Source organism: Labeo rohita, chromosome 15, assembly GCF_022985175.1.
Source record: "Labeo rohita strain BAU-BD-2019 chromosome 15, IGBB_LRoh.1.0, whole genome shotgun sequence".
NCBI classification, from domain to species: Eukaryota; Metazoa; Chordata; class Actinopteri; order Cypriniformes; family Cyprinidae; genus Labeo; species Labeo rohita.
The window spans coordinates 19,168,569-19,195,208 of NC_066883.1; the positions used below are offsets into that span (position 1 = coordinate 19,168,569).

The 26,640-nt window shown below is 33.7% G+C and overlaps 1 protein-coding gene across 2 annotated transcripts in view; it reads left to right on the top strand.

Annotated features, from left to right (window-relative positions):
• Nucleotides 1-26,640, top strand: part of nxn (nucleoredoxin) — an 89,072-nt gene that overhangs the window by 41,661 nt on the left and 20,771 nt on the right. The window contains exons 1-2 of one of the 2 annotated variants that reach the window (XM_051129380.1): nucleotides 16,086-16,106; nucleotides 24,643-24,760. In XM_051129380.1, coding sequence (XP_050985337.1) covers nucleotides 24,643-24,760 — 118 coding nt within the window. In that variant the 5' untranslated portion in view covers nucleotides 16,086-16,106. Of the gene's footprint in view, nucleotides 1-16,085; nucleotides 16,107-24,642; nucleotides 24,761-26,640 lie in introns of those variants that run through there. The other variant, XM_051129379.1, reaches the window with a different exon arrangement.

A 26,640-nucleotide genomic window follows, 5' to 3' on the forward strand; every position in this document is an offset into this window, starting at 1 on the left:
AAACATAGCTGCTACATCGTACTTTCCCCCCTAATCCAAAAGTGTTTCATTGTCTGGTCACAGTGTGGTTTAGCAGATTAAAGTGGATGTAGTGTTAGTTTAGAAGCAGACGGCAGTGATTCATATCAGAATCAAAGCTGTAATCAACAGAGATTTCTCTCTGGCAGTCGAACACTGCATCCGATAAACTATTACGAAGGGACGTCGTCTTATTTATATATAATAAATAAATTAAAAATTTTAATGAATACATTTTAAATACTGTATACCGTAGCTGTTATTTATTAGTGATGCACCAAAATTTCAGCAACTGAAGATTGATTTATTTTTCAATCAAAACAGTTTTGGAGGGATAATACGGTAATGTTTATATATATATCTCAGTTTTTATTTGAGAGCTGATTATTGAAAAAATTATAGTGTATATAAAATATAGTATTATTTTACTAAATTACTTAACTCTGGTTCTTGTATAAACAGTATATCGAGTTTCATAAACATTCGCCCCAAAAAACTCATCCTTCTTTTTACCCCCCACTATAATAATGTTCAATCATAGTAAGGGAAAACCGGATCATTTGAAGCTGGCGATTTCATGGATTTGTGTTTTATTTCATAAATCGTTTTCAATTGCTGCAGGCAATGCCCTCTGCCTCTTTTTCTTTCTCTCTCACTCTCTCTTTCTCTCAGCACACACACACACAGCCTTTTGTTGGCAGCAAGGCTGCCTTGACATTCTCTGATTTGTTGGCAACGCCAGCTGCTGGCACTAGCCAAGTTAAAGGCTGTATGGCCAGACCGAAGCTGCTTTGCTCGGTGGAGGGGCTGAACAGCACTGTCTTTTGTGTCTGACTCTTTCTGCTGGTTATTTATAAATTGTGTCAACCTGCAGTGCATTCCAGGCCTTCTCTGACAGAGCTTTGCCGCACTGATGTGTGCTGCTTTTGTGCCTGACATGGTTCCTCTGGGGACTCCAGCTGTGAAACACATTTTTAGTCCTGAAAGTGGATTATTAAAGGACTGTCACAGTAGCACAGGGGTTAAGTGTTGTTCGATTGCACCTCACATCTATTGCTTGTTTTTATTTACTGCTTTCTTGGAAAACAAATAACTTACTTGGGGTGAAGTGTGAGGTGTTGCAGTGTTTATTGAGGGCATGGTTAAATCGTTCAGTCTAAAATTTGATTGGCTGTCTCGATATTTAATGCTACGATTGACTCTTAAACACTAAAATTAGAGGCGGGACTTCAATAAAAACTGATATAGACAATAATACAAAACATGTTGTTCCTGTCCAAAACACCTAGGGTCTTTCTGGGGAGTTATTTTTGAGTCATTTTTGACTTATTTGTAATTTAAAATTGTAGCTCATGGCGTGAGATGCTGAAAAAACAACGAGAGGCAATTCAGCAGCCAGCAGTGTTTTGAATATTCAAACAGGTTGCAGTGAATATAATATAAATGAAATTATATATGTATATTTATTTTATTATAATTAAAAAAAATACAGAACATAATTAAATGATATAAATCTAATCATTTTATTATGATTGATTAATTAATTTATAATTCATTTATATATACACACACGCAAATTAAATTCATTATTGATTTTAGTATTTTGATTTTATACATTTTATTATTTTAAAATTAATTTATAAATAAATATATTAAAAATGAATAAAAAATTAAATTAATGTAAATTCAGTTAATACAATTAAATGTATACATTTTGTTATAATTCTGATGCATTAATTTATAATTAATTCAAATAAATTGATAAATATAAATATATATACTATAGTTCAAATAAATTCATTATTGATTTTATTATTTTGATTGTATACATTGTATTATTTTAAAATTTTAATGAATTAATTTATATATATATATATATATATATATATATATATATATATATATATATATAATCATTCAAATATATATATATATATATATATATAAAATAAATTAGTTTATTTTTTTTAATTACATTAACGTAATTTCAATTCATATACAATTAAATAAAATATACGTTTTATCATTTAATGACTGAATTTATTAACAATAAATTAATGGAAATTCAGTTAATACAATGAAACAAATTATACATTTTATTATAATTTTAATTAATTTATTTACAAAATTTAATTACAAAAATAAATTCAATTAATACAATTACATTAAGTATATATTTGTTTTATTTTAAAGAATAATTTATAATTCATTAAAATGAATATATTATAATGAAAAAAATAAATTAATGTAAATTTGATTAATACAATTAAATTAAATGTATACATTTTATTATCATTTTAATTTATCTATATTATAAAATTAACTTACAATTTATAGGCATTATATTATTTTATGAATTAAAACTGGTTATACTTTATGTCACCTATGAATGAATCCACGCAGAGCATCGTCCTCCCCAGTCAAAAGAAACACGCCACTGGTGTTCATAATTGCGACTTTGTCTATACAGCTAAAGAGAGCGTCAGCTTCTTGAAATTTTTTATGTCTTATTGCAGTTTTACAAGTACCACTTGTGGTCATCTTGAATTGTGACCTTCGAACATGTCTAAAGCCGAGGTTTTGGCACGGCAGCCAGAATTTCGAATCTACTTTTTACGTCTAACACACATTTTGTGGGCCAAAAGCCGCAATATCCTTCTCTCTCTCTCTTTTTTTAACTTCCTCTCTTGTTTTCTTTTCCCTTTCATTTCTCTCTCCAGGGAGTCCTTTATCTCCATCAGTGGAAAACATTAATCACACCTTTCTGATGAGGTTTTAGGCCCAGTGTTGCAGTCATACCCAGCGCTGCTTAACTACAATGCACACATCTCCCAGCCATGCAGATTATGCACAGGAAAAAAGACCTTTGCGTAAACAATTGGCTGGCGAGATCACGGTTTATGGTTTAATGACTCTTTACACAGTGCATAAGACATCATAAAACACTACATAAACGTTTCTGAAAGGGAAAAGCACTGTAAAAGTGTTATGTTAGTAGATTCAGGTAATAGCTGGCATGTAGTTTTCAGTTTCAGCTCTTATGGAAGGAATTCTGGACCAAGTTGGACCGGAGCACACGGCGCTCCCCTTCCTTCCTGTCTTAATAGTGTAGCGCTCTACAAGGTTCACAGAGCAAATACACAATCCCTGAAGGAACAAGGAGGCAAAACAATTGAGCATGTTTATCTGTGCCTATTTGCTCACATTAAAGGAACCGGTACTCGGCCACACCACTTCAAGGAAACGACTTCCAATCCACTTCAGAAGGATAATAAACAGCGAATGCCGACCTCTCTCGCTCAGCCGCACTGCGTGATTCATTCTTCCCATAATTCCCATTACTTTGTTCGGGTCACTGGGCTGGATTTCTCACAGCCTTTGCTCTGTGGAAATTCACCGATTGCAAATCTACATACGCTATTAAAAATAAAAGGTTCTGTGGCGTCTTTGGTTTCACGAATAACCTTTAATATCCAGGGAAGCTTTCCATGGCTTCTGTTCAGCAAATGTTTTTTGGAAAACCTAAAATGCTTCCTCTATGGCATCACTGAGAAAACCTCCTTTGAGAACCTTTATTTTGAAAGTGAATTGAGGGCGTGAGCAGTCATTATATAACTAGTCGTAGTGCTCTATTGTTGTAATAAATCATTTTTTATTAGTTTGATTTGATTATGTGGCTAATTAAATAATGAACGTGCATCTCACATGTCAATTACTACATGTTTGGCAAGTTTTGACAAGTTTGACAACTAGCGGGCAGAGGTTACATCAGCTATCCAGACATATGGAGCGCTGCAACAAACAGCTACATCAAGTACTGCTTTTCTGCTGAGCTCTTCTGTCTTGTTGAGTTGAGAGCAAAGGTGATTTATAGGGAAAAGGGCCAGTAAGTCAACTGAGGACTCAAGAGGAAACTTGAAGGGTAACTTTGGCTCTCCCAGCCATAAATGCAAGGGGGGGAAAAAAGCTCCTGTTGTGAGTATCTGGTTTCATGTGGCCATTGGCTATAAAAACTACACAGCAGGCTTGTTTAATGGCACCTTCTTATCACTAGAAGTGGTTTTAAATTCAGAAGCGGAAGAGAAAGTGTTTTATGAGTCCATATTAATTAGCTTTTTTAAAATATGATTGTCTGTGGGTCAGTCCTAATTTAATAACTGTGGATTTTACTTTTATTTAATAGTTTAGGTGGGTTAAAAATACTATTTTGTTATTTTCTTTTTTGTTGTTGTTGTTGTTGTTTTGTGTGTGTGTGTACTTGTTTTTGCTACATTGTGGGGACCGAATGTCCCCACAAGGATAGTAAAACCTGACATTGTGGGGACCGGCTTGAGGTCCCCATGGGTACAAAAGCTTATAAATCATACAGAATGAGATTTTTTGAGAAAGTAAAAATGCAGAAAGTTTTCTGTAAGGGTTAGGTTTAGGGGTAGGGTTAGGGTAAGGGGATAGAAAATACAGTGTGGACAGTATATAAACCATTGCGCCTATGGAGAGTCCCCACAAAGATAATAAACCAGACAATTTTGTGTGTGTGTGTGTGTGTGTGTGTGTGTGTTTTGTTTTGTTGTTTGGGCTTGGTGTTTTGTTTTAGTTTGTTTTTTGCTTTTGGGTTTGTTTTGTTTTTTGTTTAGTATTTATTTTTTTGTTTATTTTTTGTTTTTGGTTGGATTTGTTTTTTTGTATTTTTTGTGGTTGGCGTTTTGATTTATGTTTAGTTTTTTGTTTAGTTAGTTTTTTTGGTGTTTTTTGTTTAGTTTTTTTGTTTTGTTTTGGGTTGGATTGTTTTGTTTTGTTTAGTTCTTTGTTTTTTGTTTAGTTTTTGTTTTGAGTTGGATTGTTTTGTTTAGTTTTTTGGGGAAATTTGTTTAGTTTGGTCTGGTTTTTTATTTTGGTTTGGGTTGGATTGTTTAGTTTAGTTTATTTATTTTGTTTTGGATTGTTTTTTTTTTTTTTTTTTTTTTAAGTTTGTGTTTGTTTAGTTTTGTTTTTGGTTGGATTTTGTTTGGTTTAGTTCTTTGCTTTTTTGTTTAGTTTTTGTTTTGGGTTTGATTGATGTTTTGTTCGGGTTTTTTGTTGTTTTTGGTTGGTGTTGTTTTTTCATTTTAGTTTTTTGTTTAGTTTGTTTTGTTTTGGATTGAATTAATGTTTTGTTTAGTTTTGGGTTGGATTGTTTTGTTATGGGTTTTTGGTTTGTTTTTCAGTATTTGTTTTTTGTTTATTTTTTGTTTTGGGTTGGATTGTTTTGTTTTTGGTTAGTTTTTTTGGTGTTTCGTTTTTTTTGTTTTGTGTTTTTTTTTTTGTTGTTGTTTTGTTTTGGGTTGAATTGATGTTTTGTTTGTTTTTTGCTTTTTAGTTTGTTTTCGGTTGAATTGATGTTTTGTTTGTTTTTTGCTTTTTAGTCTGTTTTCGGTTGAATTGATGTTTTGTTTGTTTTTTGCTTTTTAGTCTGTTTTGGGTTGAATTGATGTTTTGTTTGTGTTTGTTTTGGGTTGGATTGTTGTTTTAGTTTTTGGGAGGATTTAGTTTTTTTTAGTATTTATTTTTTGTTTAATTTTTGTTTTGGGTTGGATTTTATTTATTTATTTATTTATTTTTTTTAGGTTTTTTGTTTTGCTTTGGGTTGGCGTTTAGTTTTTGTTTTTTAGTTTGTTTTGGGTTGGATTGATGTTTTGTTTATTTTTTTTATTTGGGATTGTTTTTTTTAAGTTTTTGTTTTGGATTGGATTGTTTTTAGTTTTTTCTGTTTTTTTTTTTTTTTAAATTTGATTTAAGTTTAATTTGTTTTGGGTTATGTTGGTGTTTTGTTTTTGTTTCACTGTGTTGTGTTTCAATACAATTTTGTAAATATCTTTAGATTTAAACTAGTGTTTCATTCGTAAAATGTATTAATGTATTATTAATAATTAAAGTAGATTTACTTTACAATATCATTTATAATTGCAATTAGCCAAATCAACCAAATTTTCATGGCTGTAATGGCCTTACAGTGCACGGTCTTTCTCCGTCGAACTATAGACGTTACTGCAGAGAGACCCTGGGCATCCCTAGGCCACTGATCTCTGAGCCCCACTGTAGGTGACGAAAGCTCCATCATGCTGACAGCACATCTTCACCATGCCACGCTGTGTTTGATGTACTCCTTTTCAAGCACATTTCCGTGCTGCTCAAGTTACGTTGATGAAGCTTGTGTGCTTTACCAGTAGATCTTCTTACATCTGTGTGCGGCATCAGAGCGCTGTATGGGGTGGCAGATCTTTAAAGGCTGCTGTTTATTTAAAGATGCTTTCAGTTACAGACTCACAGGGGACTCGTGGGTCACCGAAGTGCAGGGGTTGTGTTGAGGTGACTGGTGTGTATGTTTCAAGGCCAGATCGTCTCTACGACCATGTTTTAAGCTGTGACCTTTGACCCCTCCCCCACCGCTGCCCACCGTGCCGCCCGGCCAACAGCTGCCCCATGTGCTGAAGCGACCCTGAAAGCCTGATGCTCAGCTGTCTACATCCTTCTCCTTATAACACTCCCCTCCTTTGCACACCAACTGGCACTCGTAAATCTCTCTGAGGGACGTTTAACATAGCTTTGGTACTTTTTAGGCATTGCTTATCCAACGCAGACGTCCGTTTGTATGCGGCAGTCCAAGCAAAGTCAAAACTAGGTCAAGAGGTTGAGGGTTTTAATGATTTGGAAATTCGGTGTGCTGTAAGCCAGTAACCCTATGAAAGTTGTCGGTATAATCGGCTCTCTGAAAATCTGATTAAACAGCATTTTACGCTGTTCTGGGATCAGCGAGCATAAGGGCATTAGCGCGTTTGTGCACGTTAAATAAGACTGGTCAGAATCAGCAATGCTACCCTGCAGCTGCAGAAAACAGATGTGCTGTTTAATGAGCGAAAGAAGAGAAGAGGAAATGGGTTAATGGACAGATATAAAACGTCACAGTGAAATCCAGAGTTTCTTCATGCCACACAGTCACACGGTTACCATTCCTGCTCTCATAAAAACATAAACGAATCATCGTCTCACATTATAAAGGTGTAGTTTATGACACTGTCAGAAATATGATGTGTGAAACACTTTATACATCGACAAATGCTATTGGCGGACCATTTAAATGCTCCTGTAGTTTCTTCTGAAATAGCGTTTGTAGCCGTCTTGCTGTCAGGCCTCTGTAGTAGCTTTATGAAGCTGTGCAGCCCACTGAAAAACTTCTGAGATTTGCAGCGCCCTGGGGAGGCTGAGACATCCCATATGCTGAAGATGTTCAGCTTTGGTGAATTTAGGGAGGAACCTAAAAATAAAACTGTCTCTTTAAGATGGATGGGTATTTGAGTTTTCTCAAGAACTATGTGCTACTATTTGGAGATGGGTCAATGACATGACGCTTCGTAATCTGTGTACTTACATTTAAACATAAACAGTTTTTCATTTCTTTTTTTTAATTTAAGTTTATGGTTTTCTTAATGCTTTGATTTAAAAACTGACAGTAATGTCTTTTATATTTTTATAAAATATTTCCATTTTAAAAATGCATGTATTTTAACAGAAAATATGTTATAATATATATCAATATGAATATCAACACAGATGTGTATATATGTATGTATGTATGTATGTATGTATGTATAGTTCCTAATGTTTTGATTTAGAAAGAAAACTGACTGTAAAGAATTTTATTTTTTTATTTTTATAATTTTATTTATTTTATATAAATAATTTTATAAAAATGCTGATAAATTAACAGAAAATATATTATAGTAAATATATTAACATTAAAAAACTTTTTTTATTATTATTATTTTTTGTATTTAATTTTTTGTTAATTGTTTTTTGTGGGGTAAATTACAATTTTTTCATCATTCTAAAACATTTTTATATTTTTTGTTCATTCATATATATATATGTATATGTATATGTATATGTATGTATATATATATATATATATATATATATATATATATATATATATATATATATATATATATATATATATATATATAAACTGATAGTAAAGGCTTTTATATTTTTGTAAAATATTTCCATTTCCAATAAATGCATGTATACTTACATAAAAACAAACATGTTATAGTAATATAGTAAATATATTAATATAGAAAACTGGTATTTTAGAAATAAATAAATGATTAAATAAATAACACTCAACCATTTTTTTCCAGGGTAAATAAAAATAAATTTTAAAATGTTTATAATTATTATATAAATTTAAAAGTAAATTTATATATATGAGTTTATGATATTCTTAATGCTTTGATTTAGAAAGTAAGCATTTTTATTTGTAAAAAAAAAATTCTTCTAACATTGGAAAAATATACTTTAATTTTTTGTTTTGTTTTTAAAATTAAGGTGCACTTGCATGTATTCAGAGAATTTAGTTTGGTTTTTAAATCATAAATTTTGCTAAATGGATTCAAAACCAACTCGAATGCAAAGTATATTTTTAAGAACACATGTTTTAAACTAGATTATAAAAAGATTTTTCCTCTCATTTTGAATGCCAACAATATGACGTTTTTCGTGTACCACTTCCTGCATGTCATTTTTGGAAGTAGTTTGTTCTTTTGGAACTGTCCTGACATGGGAACCAATATATTTTTGTTTCTTATTTAAGACGCAAGACCAACATGCCATCTCCGCCACAGTGGCTTGCTCTCGGACCGGCCCCAATGCCCCGAATCAGTGTCAATAGCTCTTGTGGTCATGATTTCCTAATGCCCATCAGGGGGTCCGAGTGGTATGTACTTCAGTGGCTCTGCAGCAGGATATTAGACCTGATGTTTTCACTGAGTGATCGCATTGCAGGCCGCTGATGAGAAATCTTTGCGGTGTAGCAATGCTTAAGTGCATAATCGTTGCCTTTCTCATTCTTTCCCTTTCTCTCCTCTTCCTCCCAGAGTGACTGAGTGGGTGTTCAATGAAAGGTCAGGATGGGGTGATGAAAGAAGGGAAGGGAATGAATGATCCCACCCCCTCATAAACCTAAAGTATCGTGCTTGGCATCTTCAGCGAAGCTTTCAGATTCCTTGGTTTTTGAAGGGGATGAATGTGTAGGAGGCTTAAGCTCTTGTTTCTGTAGGTCTTTGCCACCCACCTCAGCATACAGTATTGCCTTTCCTTTTCTGCAAGGTGTGATGTGACTGTTGGCAGGAAGCAGGAGCTATGAAAAACCTGCTCTAAGTGAACCTCTTCTCATCGTGAGTGGGGCCATTGTGACGCAGACCACCGTGCCCTCAACCTCAGCCTGGTCCGGTTGGTGCCGTGCCAGAATGTTCTGCCAGAAATTGTTCAGGTCTCAAAGTGCTGAGAGCCGAAAGGAAGGGCCACTGCTGACACTGCATTGTTACCTCACAGTCCGTTTGATGGCTTGCAGAACTTGAGTGAGCATTAAGGAACCGCACCCAAAACTGGGGAATGGTTCATCTGGACTCTAGGATATGAAAACAATCTGGTCTGGTTTAAACAAGGGAATTTCTATTGATGACTGTACTCGCATTCTCTGCATCTTTTGCATCCATGACATAATAATGAAAGTGCTCAATTGCAAATGGCTTCAGTTGCAAACCAGGTATGATATCTATGGGATGATTTACATCGTAGGATAAGCTCCCGACAGGGTGATCTGGATCTTGTATCACTGTCACTCTGTTTATTCTGCAATACATTTCATCACGTTTATTACACAGATACTTTATACATAAATAAATGGACATTAAATATTAGTTTGAGTTGAAATATTTTGTTGGCTAAAAACTCTACGAGTCTCCACAAGTAAAACAAGATTTTATGCAAACAAAATTTTTGAGGCTTTGACTCAAAACGAACGAACAAGTTTAAACAAGATGTCGTGTAAAAGCATGATTTATTGCACCATAGTGTTAAGTGATCTATATATACATAAGAGCAAAAATTCATATTATTCATTCATATTATAAAAAACTAATTTGTATTATATTTTAAAAAATCTTTTTTTTTTTTTTTTTTTTCAACAAGTCATTATTTGGACTGCACTGTATGCGCAGTGTGTTTGCGTGCAGCTTCCATGGACAGGACAATTCAATAGAAACTCTTCAAGAAGTTGATTCATCCTGACTGATTCAGAGGGTTCATTCAGTTAAAGATTTTTCACTGTGTTTTAAACTAGTGACTTCTTAAATTTTTTGAATGATTCATTAACAAAACTTGTTCAAATGAATCATTTATTCATGAATTGGATTTCACTGTTTGCACAGTATACTGATTTTTGCGTGTAGCTTGCTTGGATCAATTTAATAGAAACTTATCAAGTTGATTCACTCTGATTCAGTGGGTTCATTCAGTTAAAGATTTTTCACACTCTTTCAAATCAGTCACCTCTAAATTAGCAAGTCTTTTTGAGTGAATCATTGCCAACTGGTTAAAACAAGTCATTTATTCTTGAATGAGACTGCACTGTTTGTACAGTATGCTTGTTTTGCGTGCAGCTTGTGTGGATGGGACAATTCAATAGAAACTCATCAAGAAGTTGATTTACTCTAATTCAGTGGGTTCATTCAGTTAAAGATTTTTCACACTATTTCAAACCAGTGACTCCTAAATTAGTGAGTCTTTGTGAGTGAATCATTGCCAACTGGTTCAAATGAGTCATTTATTTTTGAATCAGACTACACTGGTTGTGCACTATGCTGGTTTTTGCGTGCAGCTTGTGTGCATGGGACATTTTAATAGAAATTCATCAAGACTTTGATTCACTGTGACTGATCCAGTGGGTTCATTCAGTTAAAGATTTTCACACTGTTTCAAACCAGTAACTCTTAAATTAGTGAGTCTTTTAGAATGCATCATTAAGAACTGGTTTAAACAAGTAATTTATTCATGAATCAGACTGCACTGTTTGCGCATTATGCTGTTTTTTGCGTGCTGCTTGCATGGATAGTCCAATTCAATAGAAACTCAGGAACGACCGCGCCGCTTCCATTACGCCCCATTCACACGGGGCGTCAGCGATAACGCTTCTCATTTAGTTTGAATGGAGTGACGTCAAGCGTTGGCGAACTGAATTATGGATCCGTTACGTCGCGTCACTGGCGTTATTCGCAACAGAAGTTAATTTTTTTTTTTTTTCAACTTTTCAAGCGCCAACGCAGGCGTCAGCTAATCAGATCGCCTTATGCAAATATACTAGTGCAGATGCTAGCCAATCCCATTCAGTGCAGACACTGGCCAATCGGCGCGAAGCTTCAGACACGCCCTCCGTGAAGCGTTAATGCTGACGCCCTGTGTGAATGGGAAGTTATGAGCGCAGCTGCCGCGCGCCTACATTTGAAATAACGAACTTGAGCGCGCAAAAGACACGATATGAGAACAGCTCCGTCACGTTGTGTGAAACACTTGAATTCAGCGACAAACACAAATGACTGTGCAATGAGACAGTCAGAAGGCTTTTCAATCTACACATCGCCATCATTTACCATGGATTTACTGTAGTAACACTCACTGCATCATGGTATTGTGGCAGCAATGTGGGATATTAACATTGAATTTTATTACAGGAGTAATGGTATATAATTATAGTATGTATGTATCTGTGATTAAGCTATAGCATGTGTTCATTTATACTGAATGTTTTTAGACTGACGTTTTTTTCATACAAATAGGCAACCTATAAAACCATGTAGTTATATTTTTACCATGGTATTGAGGTACCATTATGTGTGGTTTTAACTGTGTTTATCATGATTTAAAATGTATGTTTGCTACTATATGAGACCAATGCTGGGTCAGAATAAATGTAACCATATAAAACTGAGGTTGCTACAATTTTTACAGATGTTACTGGTTGATAATGAACAAAAATTTACCTTTGCATCCTCAAGCTACTATCAAATGTGCATTTCTAAGAGACAAAAAAGTGATATCATCATCATCATCATCATTCATTCATTATCATCATTATTATTATTATTATTATTATTATTATTATTATTATTATTATTATTATTATTATTATCATACAACCCAAACCTGTTTCTTGATGTGAAACAATAAAACTATAGAACATGCAGAAATTAATTTTTCTATTTAGATATTTGTCTTGTTAAGGTTTCTACAACTTTCACTTTGGAGCAAAAATCTGACTTTAAACTTGAAAGAAATAAAGATTTGACATTTATTGTGATAATTATCAATATCGACTGATATGAAAAAATTATCGTGACCATATCGCCCAGCCCTAGTTTGAATGAATCATTTATTTATGAATCGGACTGCACTGTTTGCGCAGTATGTTTTTGCGTGCAGCTTGAGTGGACGGGACAATTCAATAGAAACTCATCAAGCAAATTCACACTCTTAACTCTAGTGAAATATGATTTCTTCTTCCATGTGCAGTAGAAAAAAAACGTTTGCATAACTGGATAGAAATGAGACCCGAGAATGTATGTTGTTTTTAAACCTATATGAATATATAATGCCGTTTGTCCTTATTGCGGTATATTTTGAATAATGACACTTAGTTGGCAGTGCTTAGCTCCAGTGTAAGAAGAGCTGTATTTTGTTCTTAGCTGTAGTGTTAAGATCAGTGGTAGAGCATCTATTATTTTCCAGCCTAGTGAAGGCACAGGGGACAGAAAGCGCCCCCACACCGCCGTGACTTCTAACCCTGCTCCTAAGAGGCCCAGCAGCAAACGGGATTTGTCGTAGACAATGCTGCGTATCGCTTAAAGCCTTGCTTTTTACGCTCCTACAATCCCCTGCTTTTAGCCGGCCTTCTTTACTAAGTAAAATCTAGCACTAAAGACCCCTGCCATTGAGAGCGCAAGTCAGGATTAATCCTGCTTTCAGAAAATGGCTTTTGTACGGCCAGGGCTAAAGCTGGAAGAACACCCTGCACTCCTTTTTTTTTTTTTTTTTTTTTTTTTCCCTCCATCTCCATCTGTGTCACTCCGTCTCACTTTTTCCCCTCCGTCTGAATGAGCATGTCTCTTTTTTTGTTCCCCTCTTCTAAACTCCCTCGTGACACTCCGGCACCTGTTTTCCTCACTAAAGCATTAATTTATCAGTGAATTATTACCCGAGATCCCACAATGTGCCTGCCACTCTATGACATGTCCTGACTGGGCAGTTTCCATGGCAACCGAACCCCTCTATCCAAAAGCAATTTAGCCGGCGTGTTGGCGTGTACAATGGCCGTACCCGCTAACGGATGGGCCAATGAATATTTTAGCCTGTAAATATTATGGCGCAATATCACGCTGCGTTTTACAAGCGGCGGCAGGGTAAATGGCCGTGCGTGAGGAGTCCGTTTTCTAGAATTGTGATTGGTCATTCACGACGGAGGTCATAAAGGCGTCGCAGCTTTTGTAATGAAGTGAATGCGGGCGAGCGAGGCCTGCTATGCTCATCAGAGAGGAAGTATGGGCGAGACGTGAAATGGACATACTGTTCCAAAGCGTCTTTCTCTCTCTCTCCTTGCTCGAAGTACGAAACTGACTGCATCCAGGCTTTTACTCATCCTCTGCCATCAGAGCGACGCTGCTTTGCTAAATGAAATGCAACATGTTATTTCACTTTGCGTGCGCTGAGGTTTGAGGCTAGAGGAAATGTCTCTCAGTCCCCTTCAGATGGGAAGAGACTCGTTTCTGGTCTCAGTGCACCACGCTGCATTGTAAAAAAAAAAAAAAAACAATTTGGTTAAATTTACGGTAGATTTTCAGACATTATGGGATGCATTTATAGTGCCCATATATTTTATATTTCATAACATAACGTCTACCACACTAACTGATTTATTGTAATATATTAGACTACGTAAATGACTAAAATGTAATGTAAGTGGTAAATATATTAATATATTAATATTTCAAAATTACAATTGCTATATCATTTAAGTATTAAAATAATTCATTTAATTATGAATGACAATTACTGTTCCTTGAACAGTAGCAAATAAACTAAATAAATAAAGAATAGTAAAACCCTAATACTGTATAAATGATAAACAACCTTTTTCAACCTTTTTTTTGTTTGTTTTTAACCTTAAATTATAAGGTAAAGTGCTATTCATACTTTTTAAAATGCTTATTTTACTGTATTTAACAGTAAAATTGCATGGAACAATTATAATTCTGTTAATTTTTCACTGTATATGGAACGTAACTTGCCAATTTTTTTATTTTATTTTATTATTTTATTTTACTTTATTTTATTCATAGAATCAGGTGCCTGCAGGTATGCTCTACAACAGGAAAGAAAAAAAGTTTTATTTTTTATTTTTTTTCATTTTAATTACATTTCATTGTTCATATTTTTTTATTTTATTTTAATTACATTAGCTTCTTTTTTCAATTATTTTATTTTATTTTATGTTATTTTATTTTATTTTATTTTATTTTATTATTCATAGAATCAGGTGCATGCAGGCATACTCTACAATAGGAAAGAAAAAAAATATTTTTATTTATTTAAATTTTAATTACATTTGTTTGTTCATATTTTTATTTTATTTTATTTTATTTTATTTTATTATTTTATTATTCATAGTATCAGGTGCCTGCAGGCATACTCTACAATAGGAAATAAAGTTTTATTTTTATTTATTTAAATTTTAATTACATTTGTTTATTCATATTTTTATTTTTATTTTTTTATTTTATTTATTTTATTTTATTTTATTATTTATTTTATTTTATTTTTTATTTTTATTTTTATTTTTTTAATTTTATTATTCATAGAATCAGGTGCCTGCAGGCATACTCAACAATAGGAAAGAAAAAGTTTTATTTTTATTTATTTAAATTTTAATTACATTTGTTTGTTCATATTCTTATTTTATTATTTTATTTTATTTTATTTCATTTTATTATTTATAGAATCAGGTGCTTGCTCTACAACAGAAAAAAAGGGGAAAACTTTTTTTTTTCTTACTTTGTTTTAATTACATTTTATTTTATTTTATTTTATTTTATTATTTGTTCATAGATACAGGTGCCTCTGCTCATAAAATCAAATTGCTCTACAATTTTTGTTTTTGTTTTTTTATTTCAGATATTCGGCTGCCTTCAGACACGGTTAAAATATATATATTCATTTGTAAGAGGAGACGCTAGATCCTCTTTGATAGGTCTGTGGACGCATTCAGATCCGGAGAACAGTGAAAGAGGATATGTACTCTACTCTACAGTCATTTACAGAGTGGGCATGCCTTCAACATGCCTCCAATTTGGTTACTAGGTGATAATGATATTTGCAATAGACCTAGGTAGGACTCCTGAGTTTTAATCTTGTGTCTGAGGCGTGTGATTCCACTTAAAGAGCTCAAAATGATACACATTATCATCTTTAATGGAGTCCACTAATAGTCTATTTTGAGGTCACAGCAGCAATAAATCATATTGTGAATAGCGTGATTGACAGCCCATTTTTGCTGGTTAGCAGCTGACGTGTTAGTGATCTCTTTATCTAATGCAGATTATTAATAAGAGGATTAAAGGAACGGAGTCTACATGTCCGAAGGCATCCTGCCAGAAATGTCTATGAGTTCCATGAAAGCAATACGGTGTCGGCTAAGTCACCAAGTAACCGCGCTGCTCTGCAGAAGCATTCGGGGATGAATTGCAACTCAAGCTTTATTGTCTGACGCTGTAGTGCTCCAGTGCATCCTTTTAAGCGTTTGCCAAAAACGCCTATGCGTTTTCCTTTGAAGTGCACGAGCGTTGTCTTTCTCTCGATGACAGGCTGATCCCTGTACATGTGTTTCTTTTCTTGCCTGCATTGTTTAGTGGGTGTTTTCTCAAACTGTGGTGCTGCTACTTGGCACATGCTCTTCATTCTCCCCCTCTGATGAAAGCGGATCCGCTCGGAGTTACAGATCTCACGACGGGAGGTGAATGGGACGATGACTGCGGGAATATCTTTTAGTCGAACGGGCTCAGCGGGACTCTGGTGTAGGAGTCACGTGCAAAGCTGTTGAAGCCCAGTGGCAGTAAGGCGGGTTTTTTTTACTGGAGACCACAGGAGACTGATGGCGGGAAGGGAGTTCTGGCCGCAGCCTTAAACAGCGCTTACTGTCCCGAGAGTCTCAATCAGGCAATCATGTGGGTACAAGCATTAGTGTCACAGGTTTTGGGTTTGAAAATGTTTTGTTGAAGGAATTTTTTTTTTTTTTTTACATCATCAGTAGTTTTGTTGTTGACACGTCTTGGTCAGTGTGACTGTTTCAGGAGGGTTGATGGAGCAGTGCTGCTTTTTTTTTCCTCTTGTTTATCAAAAACTTGTGCGTTTCATCAAATGTGTCTTGTATACTTAAACGACTGGTTTTCGGCCTTCCATCATTTGAAATGGGTTCAAAGTGTTCAGTAAAGTAATGTTTTGCACCATGTTGCATCATTTTCCTGTAAGCGAAACTACCAACTAATTTTATTTTTTTTTTTTTTTTTTTTTTTTTTTTTTTAAAGAAGCCATTAACATTTAATTAATGTTCTACATCAAGATAATAATAATATGTATTATTTATTATTAATATGTAACATTTTAATATATATGTATGTATATATACCACAGCTGGGTTAAATAAAATAAACTGACCTGATGTCAAACAGGTCAAACAGGACCGTACATCCTGAAACTCTAAATTCAAAATAGCAATATTCAAAAGTTTTTTTTTGTTTTGTTTTGTTTTTTTTTTTTGCAATATCCAGAAGTGTTTTTGTTTGTTTATTTGTTTGTTTTTGTTTTTTAAATAAATATTTGTTTAACATTTTATTTAACATTTTTATTTGTTTCTTTTATTTATTTGTTTATTTATTTAAAAACACTTTGAATATTTGTTTTGATAAATGTATTAGTTTTTTGTTTTTTATTTTATTTTATTTTTATTTTTCAGAACATATTTTTAATTTTATTTAAAGTTCATTGTTTTTTGGTATATTTTCGTTTTGTTTATATTTTAGTTTTAAATATTATATTATTTATTTTATTGTTGTTTTTATTATTATTATTATTATTATTATTATGTTTATATATTTATAATTCTTTTTTTAGTTTTTATATTTTATTCAAGTATAGTTTATAAATGTTTGTGTTTTGTGTATATTTGGGTATTTATTTTATATTTTATATTTCAAACTAAATTTAATTTTTTATTTATTTGTTGTTTTTTGTTTATTTATTTTGTTTCTTTATTTTTTTTTTAAATGTTTCAATATAATTTTATTAGTTTTTTTATTTTGTGTTTATTTTGTATTTTCCTTTTTTTGAAAATTGTATTTAATTTTTCAAAAAAATATTTTTCATTTTATTTACAGTGTATTTGATTTTATGTAATTTAATTTGTTTTTTTTTTGTTATATATATATATATATATATATATATTAATATTTATTATTATTATTATTATTATTATTATTATTATTATTGTTTTAAAGATCTATTTTTGGCATTTTTTTTGCCTTTATTGTGATAGGACAGATCAGAATTGACAGGAAGTGAAGTGGGAGAGAGAGGGGGCTGAGAGGGGGAGTCGGGATTCGAACACGGGACGCCCGGAGCGCAGTGGCGCTAACTTATTTTATTTTTAAAATATTTTTAATTTTTTTTTAGTTCAGTTTTTGTTTTTTTAATCAAATATTTATTATAAATATTTGTTTTGGTTTTGGTATTTATTTTATATTTTCACCTAAATTTTTGTTTGTTTAGTTTTTATTAGAAAATATATTAATTTGTTTTTTTTTAGTTTGTTTACTTTTATATTGTATTGTAATTTTTGTATGTGTGTGTATTTTATTTTATTTTATTTTATTTTATTTTATTTTATTTTATTTTATTTTATTTTATTTTATTTTATTTTATTTTATTTTGTTTATTTTATTTTATTTTATTTCATTTTATTTTACTTGTCGTACCCATTCATCATATGAGGAGGTTGAATCTGATTTCCGGTGTCTCAGAATGACTCTACATCCGCAAATCATAACTAGACGGCACCACAGCATCTGTTACTGAGACATATGCATATTTTGTGCTACAACACCCAACATACACAAAGAGGGTTTCTGCAGGATGACAAATGGAGAGTCTTATTAACAAATTATACAATTTCCTCCTAAAACGCATCCACCTTTTCACATGCAGTAGGCTAATGGGACCATGATTATTTCGCCATGCAAAAAAACCTTTAATGGCTCTCGAAATACACATTATTTTCTTCAGTATATATAATCATGTCTCTTTTCATCCATTTACAGTCACTTTCTCAAAGAAGAGAGCGCTTCTTTCAGTACTACTCAAGCATGTTTGATGCATTTGCGGTTGAACAAACGGCCTGCGCTCGGCCCGTGTTTTGTTTGAGTGAACGTAATGTATAGTTAATGTCCACTGTGGTTGTTAAATGGTCACAGCAGGGAATATTGGCACATCGAAAGGCCTTGCTCTGAGTAAAGCAGAGAAACAACACAAACGGCCGTAGACGAAGGTTATTAATGAGCGTTGTCACTAACGCTTGTTGTTTTTGCCATTGGCACGTCTCTGAGGCCGTTATTGTTGCTGGTGTGAAATGAAATCTGCTGTATTTCATCATACGTACAGCATGAGTTTTCAGAGCTTTCCAAATGAGTCTGCGGCCCTCCAGAGAGTCTGTGTAAATGTTGCCATTATATACAAATCAAAAAATTAATAACAAGGTGAAAAAAAAAAGCTCACACTTTGAAAATATGCAGAGTAGCTGAGATTTTCCCCGACAGCTTTTCATCACAATGTCACTGAACAATCGCATGATTTTTTTCTGCATCGCTTGCGATGGAAACCCGAATTGCATGAGCACGAAATAGAAGGAAATTGGAAGTAATTTGGCATAAATCATCATTATTTCGAGAAGCCGCTATTGATGAATGCAGGTGATGTAGCCGCTGTGTGTTACGGACCATCATCCCCTGCAGGATTATGCTAATCGGTTGAATTGTGATACTTTCTAGCGTGATGATCTCAGTTGTGGAGCGATTTGCCAGGCTGCTCCATTATGAAACAACCAAATGCTGTCTATAGACGTCGTTTGAAAGCGAGAGCTGAATGCCATTGGTTTCTTTGCTCATTTTCAGTTTTTTCCTCGCGCTGTGCTTCTTTTCATGCTGTGGTATGTAGGTGTTTCTGTGATATTTTGTGTGCATGCAGGTGCGCACAGAAAGGAAATGTTACTTGAGAGAGATGCAGCAGAGAAGTATGGAAATGCACAAGTGTGACTGTATAGATTAGATTGTATAGATTGCTGCAAAATAAACGGGAATACAGTAGCAAGCATATTTTGTATACGTATCAGTTACTAATAAATAATAAACATCATACTTTAATTTAAAAAAAGGTTATTTCAAGTTCATTTTGGTTAGACATGGCCAAAAGTAATGTCGGACTATGTGATTTATTATTATTGGGGTTTTTTTAATGTTTATCCATCACTTTAATTCATTCAGGTAATTTTATAGAGCATTTTTTTTATTGTTGAGCACTATTTATTTGTACTGTTGATATTTTATTTTAGATTTAATTTAATATAGTTTTATTTTAGTAAAAAATGTTTTAACATTTTTATTTATTGCATATTACTTTTCATATTTTATTTTATATTTTTATTTTATTTAATATTTTATTTTTTTATGCTTTTTAAAAATATTTTTTATTTTATTTAGAGTTTATTTGATTTTATTTAATAGTTTAATATTAATTATATATTTTGATATTTTAGGTTCATTTTTATGTTTTGTGTAGTTATTTTATAGTTTATTTATTTTGCTTTATTTGTTTGCGTTTTTTTAAAAAAAATAAATATTAAATATTTGTTTTTATCTAGTGTTTATTTTTTGATTTATGTTTTTTGTTACTTTAATTTTTATTGTTTTATTGTCAAAAAATATTTGTAATTTTATCTGGTGTATTTTATTTTTTAAATGTTTGTTTGTTTTGATTAATTTATTTGTTTTTTTTTGCTTGTTTACTTTTGTTTTTATTTATTTTTAGTATTTTAATTGTTTTTATTTATTTTTAGTATTTTTAGTATTTTTTAGTTTTTTAATTTAATAATACAATATAAAAATAAGCAAACACGTTGCAATAAATCTCTATAGTTATTTTATGTTTTAATTAAAATTTAATTTTTAATGTATTTTTTAATTATTAAATGTTTGTTTTAATCTAGTGTGTTTATTTTCTTATTTTCTATTTTTATGTATTTTATTTAATATTTTACATTTGGTTTCAAACAGTATTTGAAATTTTATTTAATTATTTAATTTTGTGTATTTGATTTTATTTTTTAAATATTTGTTTTTTTTTATTGTGTTTATTTTTTATTTTGTTTTTATTTTTAATTTAGTATTTTACTTTTTCATTTTTTACATTTTTATTTTACTTGTTTAATTAAAAAATATAATATAATATAATATAATATAATATAATATAATATAATATAAAAGTAAGCAAAAGAACACACAAAATAAAATCAAATAAACAAGTATTTTTTATAATTTTGTGTATTTGTGTATTTAATTTAAATTGTATTTATTATCATTTTGTTTTTGTTTTTTTTTTTTTTTTTTTGTTTTTTTATTTTTTTTTTTATTTTATTTTATTTTATTTTATTTTATTTTATTTTTTTATTTTATTTTATTTTATTTTATTTTATTTTATTTTATTTTATTTTATTTTATTTTATTTTATTTTAATTTATTTTATTTTATTTTGGCTTATCTGCCCATTTCGTGAAGAAAGTCTTTGACCTTTTAAACATGTCAGCATTCATCACTGTCCATGTCCTTCCTTAATTGGCTGTTTTCATCAGGTTCAGAGTTTTTTTTTTTTAGCCTCACTGAACTGATGGGCAGCTGTTGACATGGCTGATCATGGAGCTGTGTTTCATTTCATATTAGCCGTCTCCCTCATCCAGTCGCTCATACAGCTCTCTCTTAGCCTGCGGGGGCACTTTGTTCCCTCACGTCCGCTCTCTTGCGACTCACGGTAGATCTGAGTCCAAACTCACAGCTGTGTCAGATTCACAGGTGTGTGTAAGGTAAGCCGCAGTGTTGATATTTAAGACGTTCACAGTTAGCGCCCTTTAACCTCACTGATTCTGCAGTGTAGGCCATGTGTGCTTCAGGCAGGAGTAAGAAATTTGGGTGCAGGCGGGCTAGTGATTGAGCGAGCTGAGCGCTGTTGACTATGGCAGCACTGAAGGTTTGTGTTGGAGCCGTGGTCTGGACACAATCCTTCAGGCTTAGAGAAACAGAGTAACACTCTTTGACTGCCTCTTCACATCGAAACTCTCCTCCGGTGAAAACATTTCATCAGCTATGCATCAAAGAGTTTGATCAAGTAGTGCAAGAATGAAGTAATTCAAACCTCCGCTGCTTTATTCTCCACGTTTAACATTCGACTTCACACTCATTGAATATTTTTATTTCAGTTATTTTTACTCTGTTAATATTCATCAGTGACATTTAATGTTTTGGCTTTCATCACTATATATGTTTGTTTTTCTACAGGAAAAATGTTTAAAAAATAAAAAATTTGAGCCAGGAACATCTGGTTGAGTTCACACAGAATGACCCTACACAAGGCTGTGTTTATTTTATTTTATTATATTTTATTATTTTTCTATTTTATTTTATTTTCATCTGCTAGTCAATCTTTTAGTCATCTTCTTTTGATTGATCCTCGTATTGATTCCAGATGACAGATCTTTTACTAGTATTTTCAGTGGCTGTGTGAATAGAAATTATATTTTACTTTAGTTGTGATCAGTGTAGTCTGATTCACAACTACACGCAAACAATTCTTATGAGCCAGTTTTCTTTAATAAATCAAAAACATAACATGATCAGTGTAGTCTGGTTCCCAAAACAAATGAGTCTTATGGTGTTCACATCAGAAGTTAATTTGCTCGCTTAAGAAGATTACATATAAAGTTGATGCAAAGACGCGAATGGACACAAATTCACGCCGGGCGACACAAATTATGCAAATTGGGTGACATGATTGCTGCCAATGCGCGATATACACAAGTTCAAAAATGTATTGTTAAGCTTGTAAGTTTATTGTTTTTATGTTTTTGTTCGTGCGAGCGACACGAAAACATCCCGCGAGTAAACTAGAGTAACGCAATGCAAATTTATGCTTTGTGTTTGGTGTCCACACACCATTAGCTAATGTAATTCGCATGAGTAGATTACATTCAAAGTCAATGCAAAGACACAAATATATGCTAATTTGCACCGGGCGGTGCAAATGATGCAAATTAGACGACACGATTGCCGTGAACATACGCTATATGCCTTAATTGCGTCTTTTGTGTTCAAAAATTTCAAAAATTTCAACTTGAGCAGAAAATTTGCATGATGCGTTGTCACACAAGCCAATCAGTGAAGAGCTTATTGACATTGGCATTATTGACATTTTAGACAGCATGATTATTGCACAGGTGTGCCTTAGGCTGGCCACAATAAAAGGCCACTCTAAAATGTGCAGTTTTATCACATAGCACAATGCCACAGATGTTGCAAGTTTTGAGGGAGTGTGCAATTGTCATACTGACTGCAGGAATGTCCAACAGAGCTGTTGGCCGTGAATTGAATGTTCATTTCTCTACCATAAGCCGTCTCCAAAGGCGTTTCAGAGAATTTGTCAGTACGTCCAACCGGCCTCACAACCGCAGACTACGTGTAACCACACCAGCCCAGGACCTCCACATCCAGCATCTTCACCTCCAAGATCGTCTGACACCAGTCACCCGGACAGCTGCTGCAGCAATCGGTTTGCATAACCAAAGAATTTCTGCAAAAACTGTCAGTAACCGTCTCAGGGAAGCTCATCTGCATGCTCGTCGTCCTCATCAGGGTCTCGACCTGACTGCAGTTCGTCGTCGTAACCGACTTGAGTGGGCAAATGCTCACATTCGATGGCGTCTGGCACTTTGGAGAGGTGTTCTCTTCACGGATGAATCCCCGTTTTCACTGTACAGGGCAGATGGCAGACAGCGTGTAGGTGGCGTCGTGTGGGTGAGCGGTTTGCTGATGTCAACGTTGTGGATCAAGTGGCCCATGGTGGCGGTGGGGTTATGGTATGGGCAGGCGTATGTTATGGACAACGAACACAGGTGCATTTTATTGATGGCATTTTGAATGCACAGAGATACCGTGACGAGATCCTGAGGCCCATTGTTGTGCCATTCATCCACGACCATCACCTCATGTTGCAGCATGATAATGCACAGCCCCATGTTGCAAGGATCTGTACACAATTCCTGGAAGCTGAAAACATCCCAGTTCTTGCATGGCCAGCATACTCACCCGACATGTCACCCATTGAGCATGTTTGAGATGCTCTGGATCTGCGTATACGACAGCGTGTTCCAGTTCCTGCCAATATCCAGCAGCTTCGCACAGCCATTGAAGAGGAGTGGACCAACATTCCACAGGCCACAATCAACAACCTGATTAACTCTATGCGAAGGAGATGTGTTGTACTACGTGAGGCAAATGGTGGTCCCCCCCCAGTACAGTAAAACTGCACATTTTAGAGTGGCCAACCAAAATAACATAATCATAATTGCATCTAAATCTATACTTATATAAATCCCCAGCCTTATTCTCTGCTAGTTTGGTCAGTTTTATCAATTCAATCTGATTATTAAAAATAAGTCATTTATTGTACAATTAGTCATGGCTCCTTATCTGTATGTTAATAAATTCAATATGGAGTTTTTCTTTTAAAGCCATGTACAAATTCGGAAAACTAAAACAGTAGTATTCTCTTTATTTATTATTTAATTTGATCTATTTTTTAGCATATCTTGTAGTTAGTTTGAGATTTTAATCAACTGCCAGCCCTAGTCTTTGCATGTGTGTGTGTGTGTGTGTGTAGTGTTTTGATGAATCATTCATGTCCAAGGCACCTGCACTTCATGTGCTACATGTTTCGCATCAGTCGGCCGCAGTTACTGTAGTTTACTTTCATAGGCGTCTTTCATCTATTAGACCTTCGCACGTCCACGTCCTGAATAATTTACCAGGTTTGTTCTCACCAGCAAAGGATGAAGACGGCAGCGGCGCCCATGGCCGTGAGACGACACGAGCAAACGGCTCAGTAGAGCACGGTTTAATCGCTGGCTTTTTAGCCCGTGTGCCACGCTTTCACTGAGACTACAGAAAGAAAAAGCTCTCTCCTCGAATCTCCTCAGATGCCAGTCTCTTTAAAGTTGAATCAGCCCTGTAGATGTTTGATTCTGGCCCTTAGCTAATTCTTCGTCGGCTCTGCTCGGTTGCGGATAGCACTTAATTCAACTCGCCACATTTCTGAGTCTCTTTATACTTCAGAGCGAGAGGAAGACGTTTAAACTCAGCCGCTTGTTTCGTAGCCTATTTTTATGCCTCACGTGGACTGTATAAAGATGGGAAAGTATTGATTGTATCTCTAATGGTTAAAAAGGCAAAATATCTTTGAAAAAAAAGAGGAATGAGCTGTATGAATCATGCCGTCTCTCTTCAGCACAAACATTTCCACTCCTTCTTATTCTTTTAGTCATATTCCTTTTGAATATCTTTTGATTCCCAGTCTCTCATCTCAATCAATGTCTGTCTTTTCTTTTTGTAGATGAAGCTTTGGAACAAGTACAAGGTGACTAGTATTCCTTCTCTGGTGTTCATCGATGCTACCACGGGGAAGGTGGTGTGTCGAAACGGCTTGCTTGTGGTTAGAGATGATCCAAAAGGTGAGTACCCAGCTTCAGTTTTTCACCCATTCATTCTCTACAGGAGTTTAAAGGAAAGTTCACCCAAAAATGAATATTTAGTTGCTATTCACTTGCCCATATGTTGTTCCAAACCTGTAAGACCTTAGTTCATCTTCAGGACACAAATTAAGATATTTTTGATGAAATCTGAGTGCTTTCTGCCCCTGCATGGACAAGAAAGCAAATGACACATTCAAGGTCCAGAAAGGTAGTAAGGACATTGTTAAAATAGTCCATGTGACGTCAGTGGTTCAACCATAAAGCTCTGCTCTAATGTCTGCTCACTCTTAGGCACAAGTAAATTACTATATATGAAAATATTATTATTATTATTATGTTCATTGGTTTTCCCACTTTTCTTGGTGATATTTAGTGCCAGTTTATCAGGAAGTGATTATTTGGACTCTTAGGAGAAACATGGTGTTTATTCACAAATATGTTTTATGCGATATTCCAATTTTGGTAAAGTTAAATTTGCAACTTTGGATGGAAACAGCTACTTTGGATAAAAGTGTCTCCTAAATGAATGTGTAAATTGAGTCTTGAGAACTAGATTTGTGGACTATTGATTGTTTTGAGTTTGTGATTGATTTTGATTGATTCTTCAGGTTCACGAATCAGACTTAAAAATTTGTTTACAAATCTGACTTAGTTCTTGAATCAGTTCAAGAAAACAGTGACCTGGTCGCAGTTCCTCTTAAATTTACAGCTTAATAATTACAACAATTTTATGTCTTTGAAAAAATATAGTGCACAGGTTGTATGGACTGCTTTTATAATGGTTTTGGTCATTTTTGGAGCTTAACAGAGCTTTGTCACTTCTCTGATAGCACAGGTACATCTCGTAGACGTCTATTTGACGTCTGCATTTACATCTGCAAGACGTATTTTTTAGATTGTTTGCTTGTCTGCAATATATCTATTGGATGTTTCCTATCAGATGTCAAATAGACATCTATTAGATGTCTTTAAGATGTTTATGATTTAGAATGTATGTAAAACTGACATCTTGCAGATGTCTGTCAGATGTTTGTACACAACAGATGCTCTCCAGATCAAGTGATCTTTAACACACAACTTGCAGACGTACATGTGCTATCTGAGTTTGAACTCTTGTTGTCCGACAAACTGGTGTGTGAACTCTATATTTTAAATCTTCTGAGGTCATACGATAGTGTGACTAACAGACCGAGAATTGAGTTGTTGACTCAAGAACAATGACCGAACCATGATTTAGTACGTTTGATACATTCATATAAGCAGATTCATGAATCTGAGTTTACTACATTAATACTACATGGTGGAAACGTCCTGTTTGAAGATGCTCCAAAACTATCCCTGATAGCACAGGTACATCTCAGAGACGTCTGTTTGACATCTACATTTACATCTGCGAGACATATTTTTTTAGATTGTTTGCTCATCTGCAATCCCAGATAGCACATGTACGTCTGCAAGATGTCTGTTAAAGATCGCTTAATCTGGAAAGAATCTGCTGTGTACAAACATCTGACAGATGTCCGTAAGATGTCAGTTTTACATGCATTCTAAATCATGAACATCCTAAAGTCATCTCATAGACATCTATTTGACATCTGATAGTAAATGTCCTATAGACGAATCGCAGATGAGCAAATACGTCTTCCAGATGTAAATGCAGATGTCAAATAGACATCTATGTGATGTATGTGCGCTATCAGAGATACGTCTGTAGGACGTTTTCTTTCAGATGTCAAATAGACATCTATTAGATGTCAGTGATTTAGAATGTGTGTAAAACTGACATCTTACAGACGTCTGTCAGATGTTTGTACACAGCAGATGCTTTTCCGATCAAGTGATCTTTAACAGACATTTTG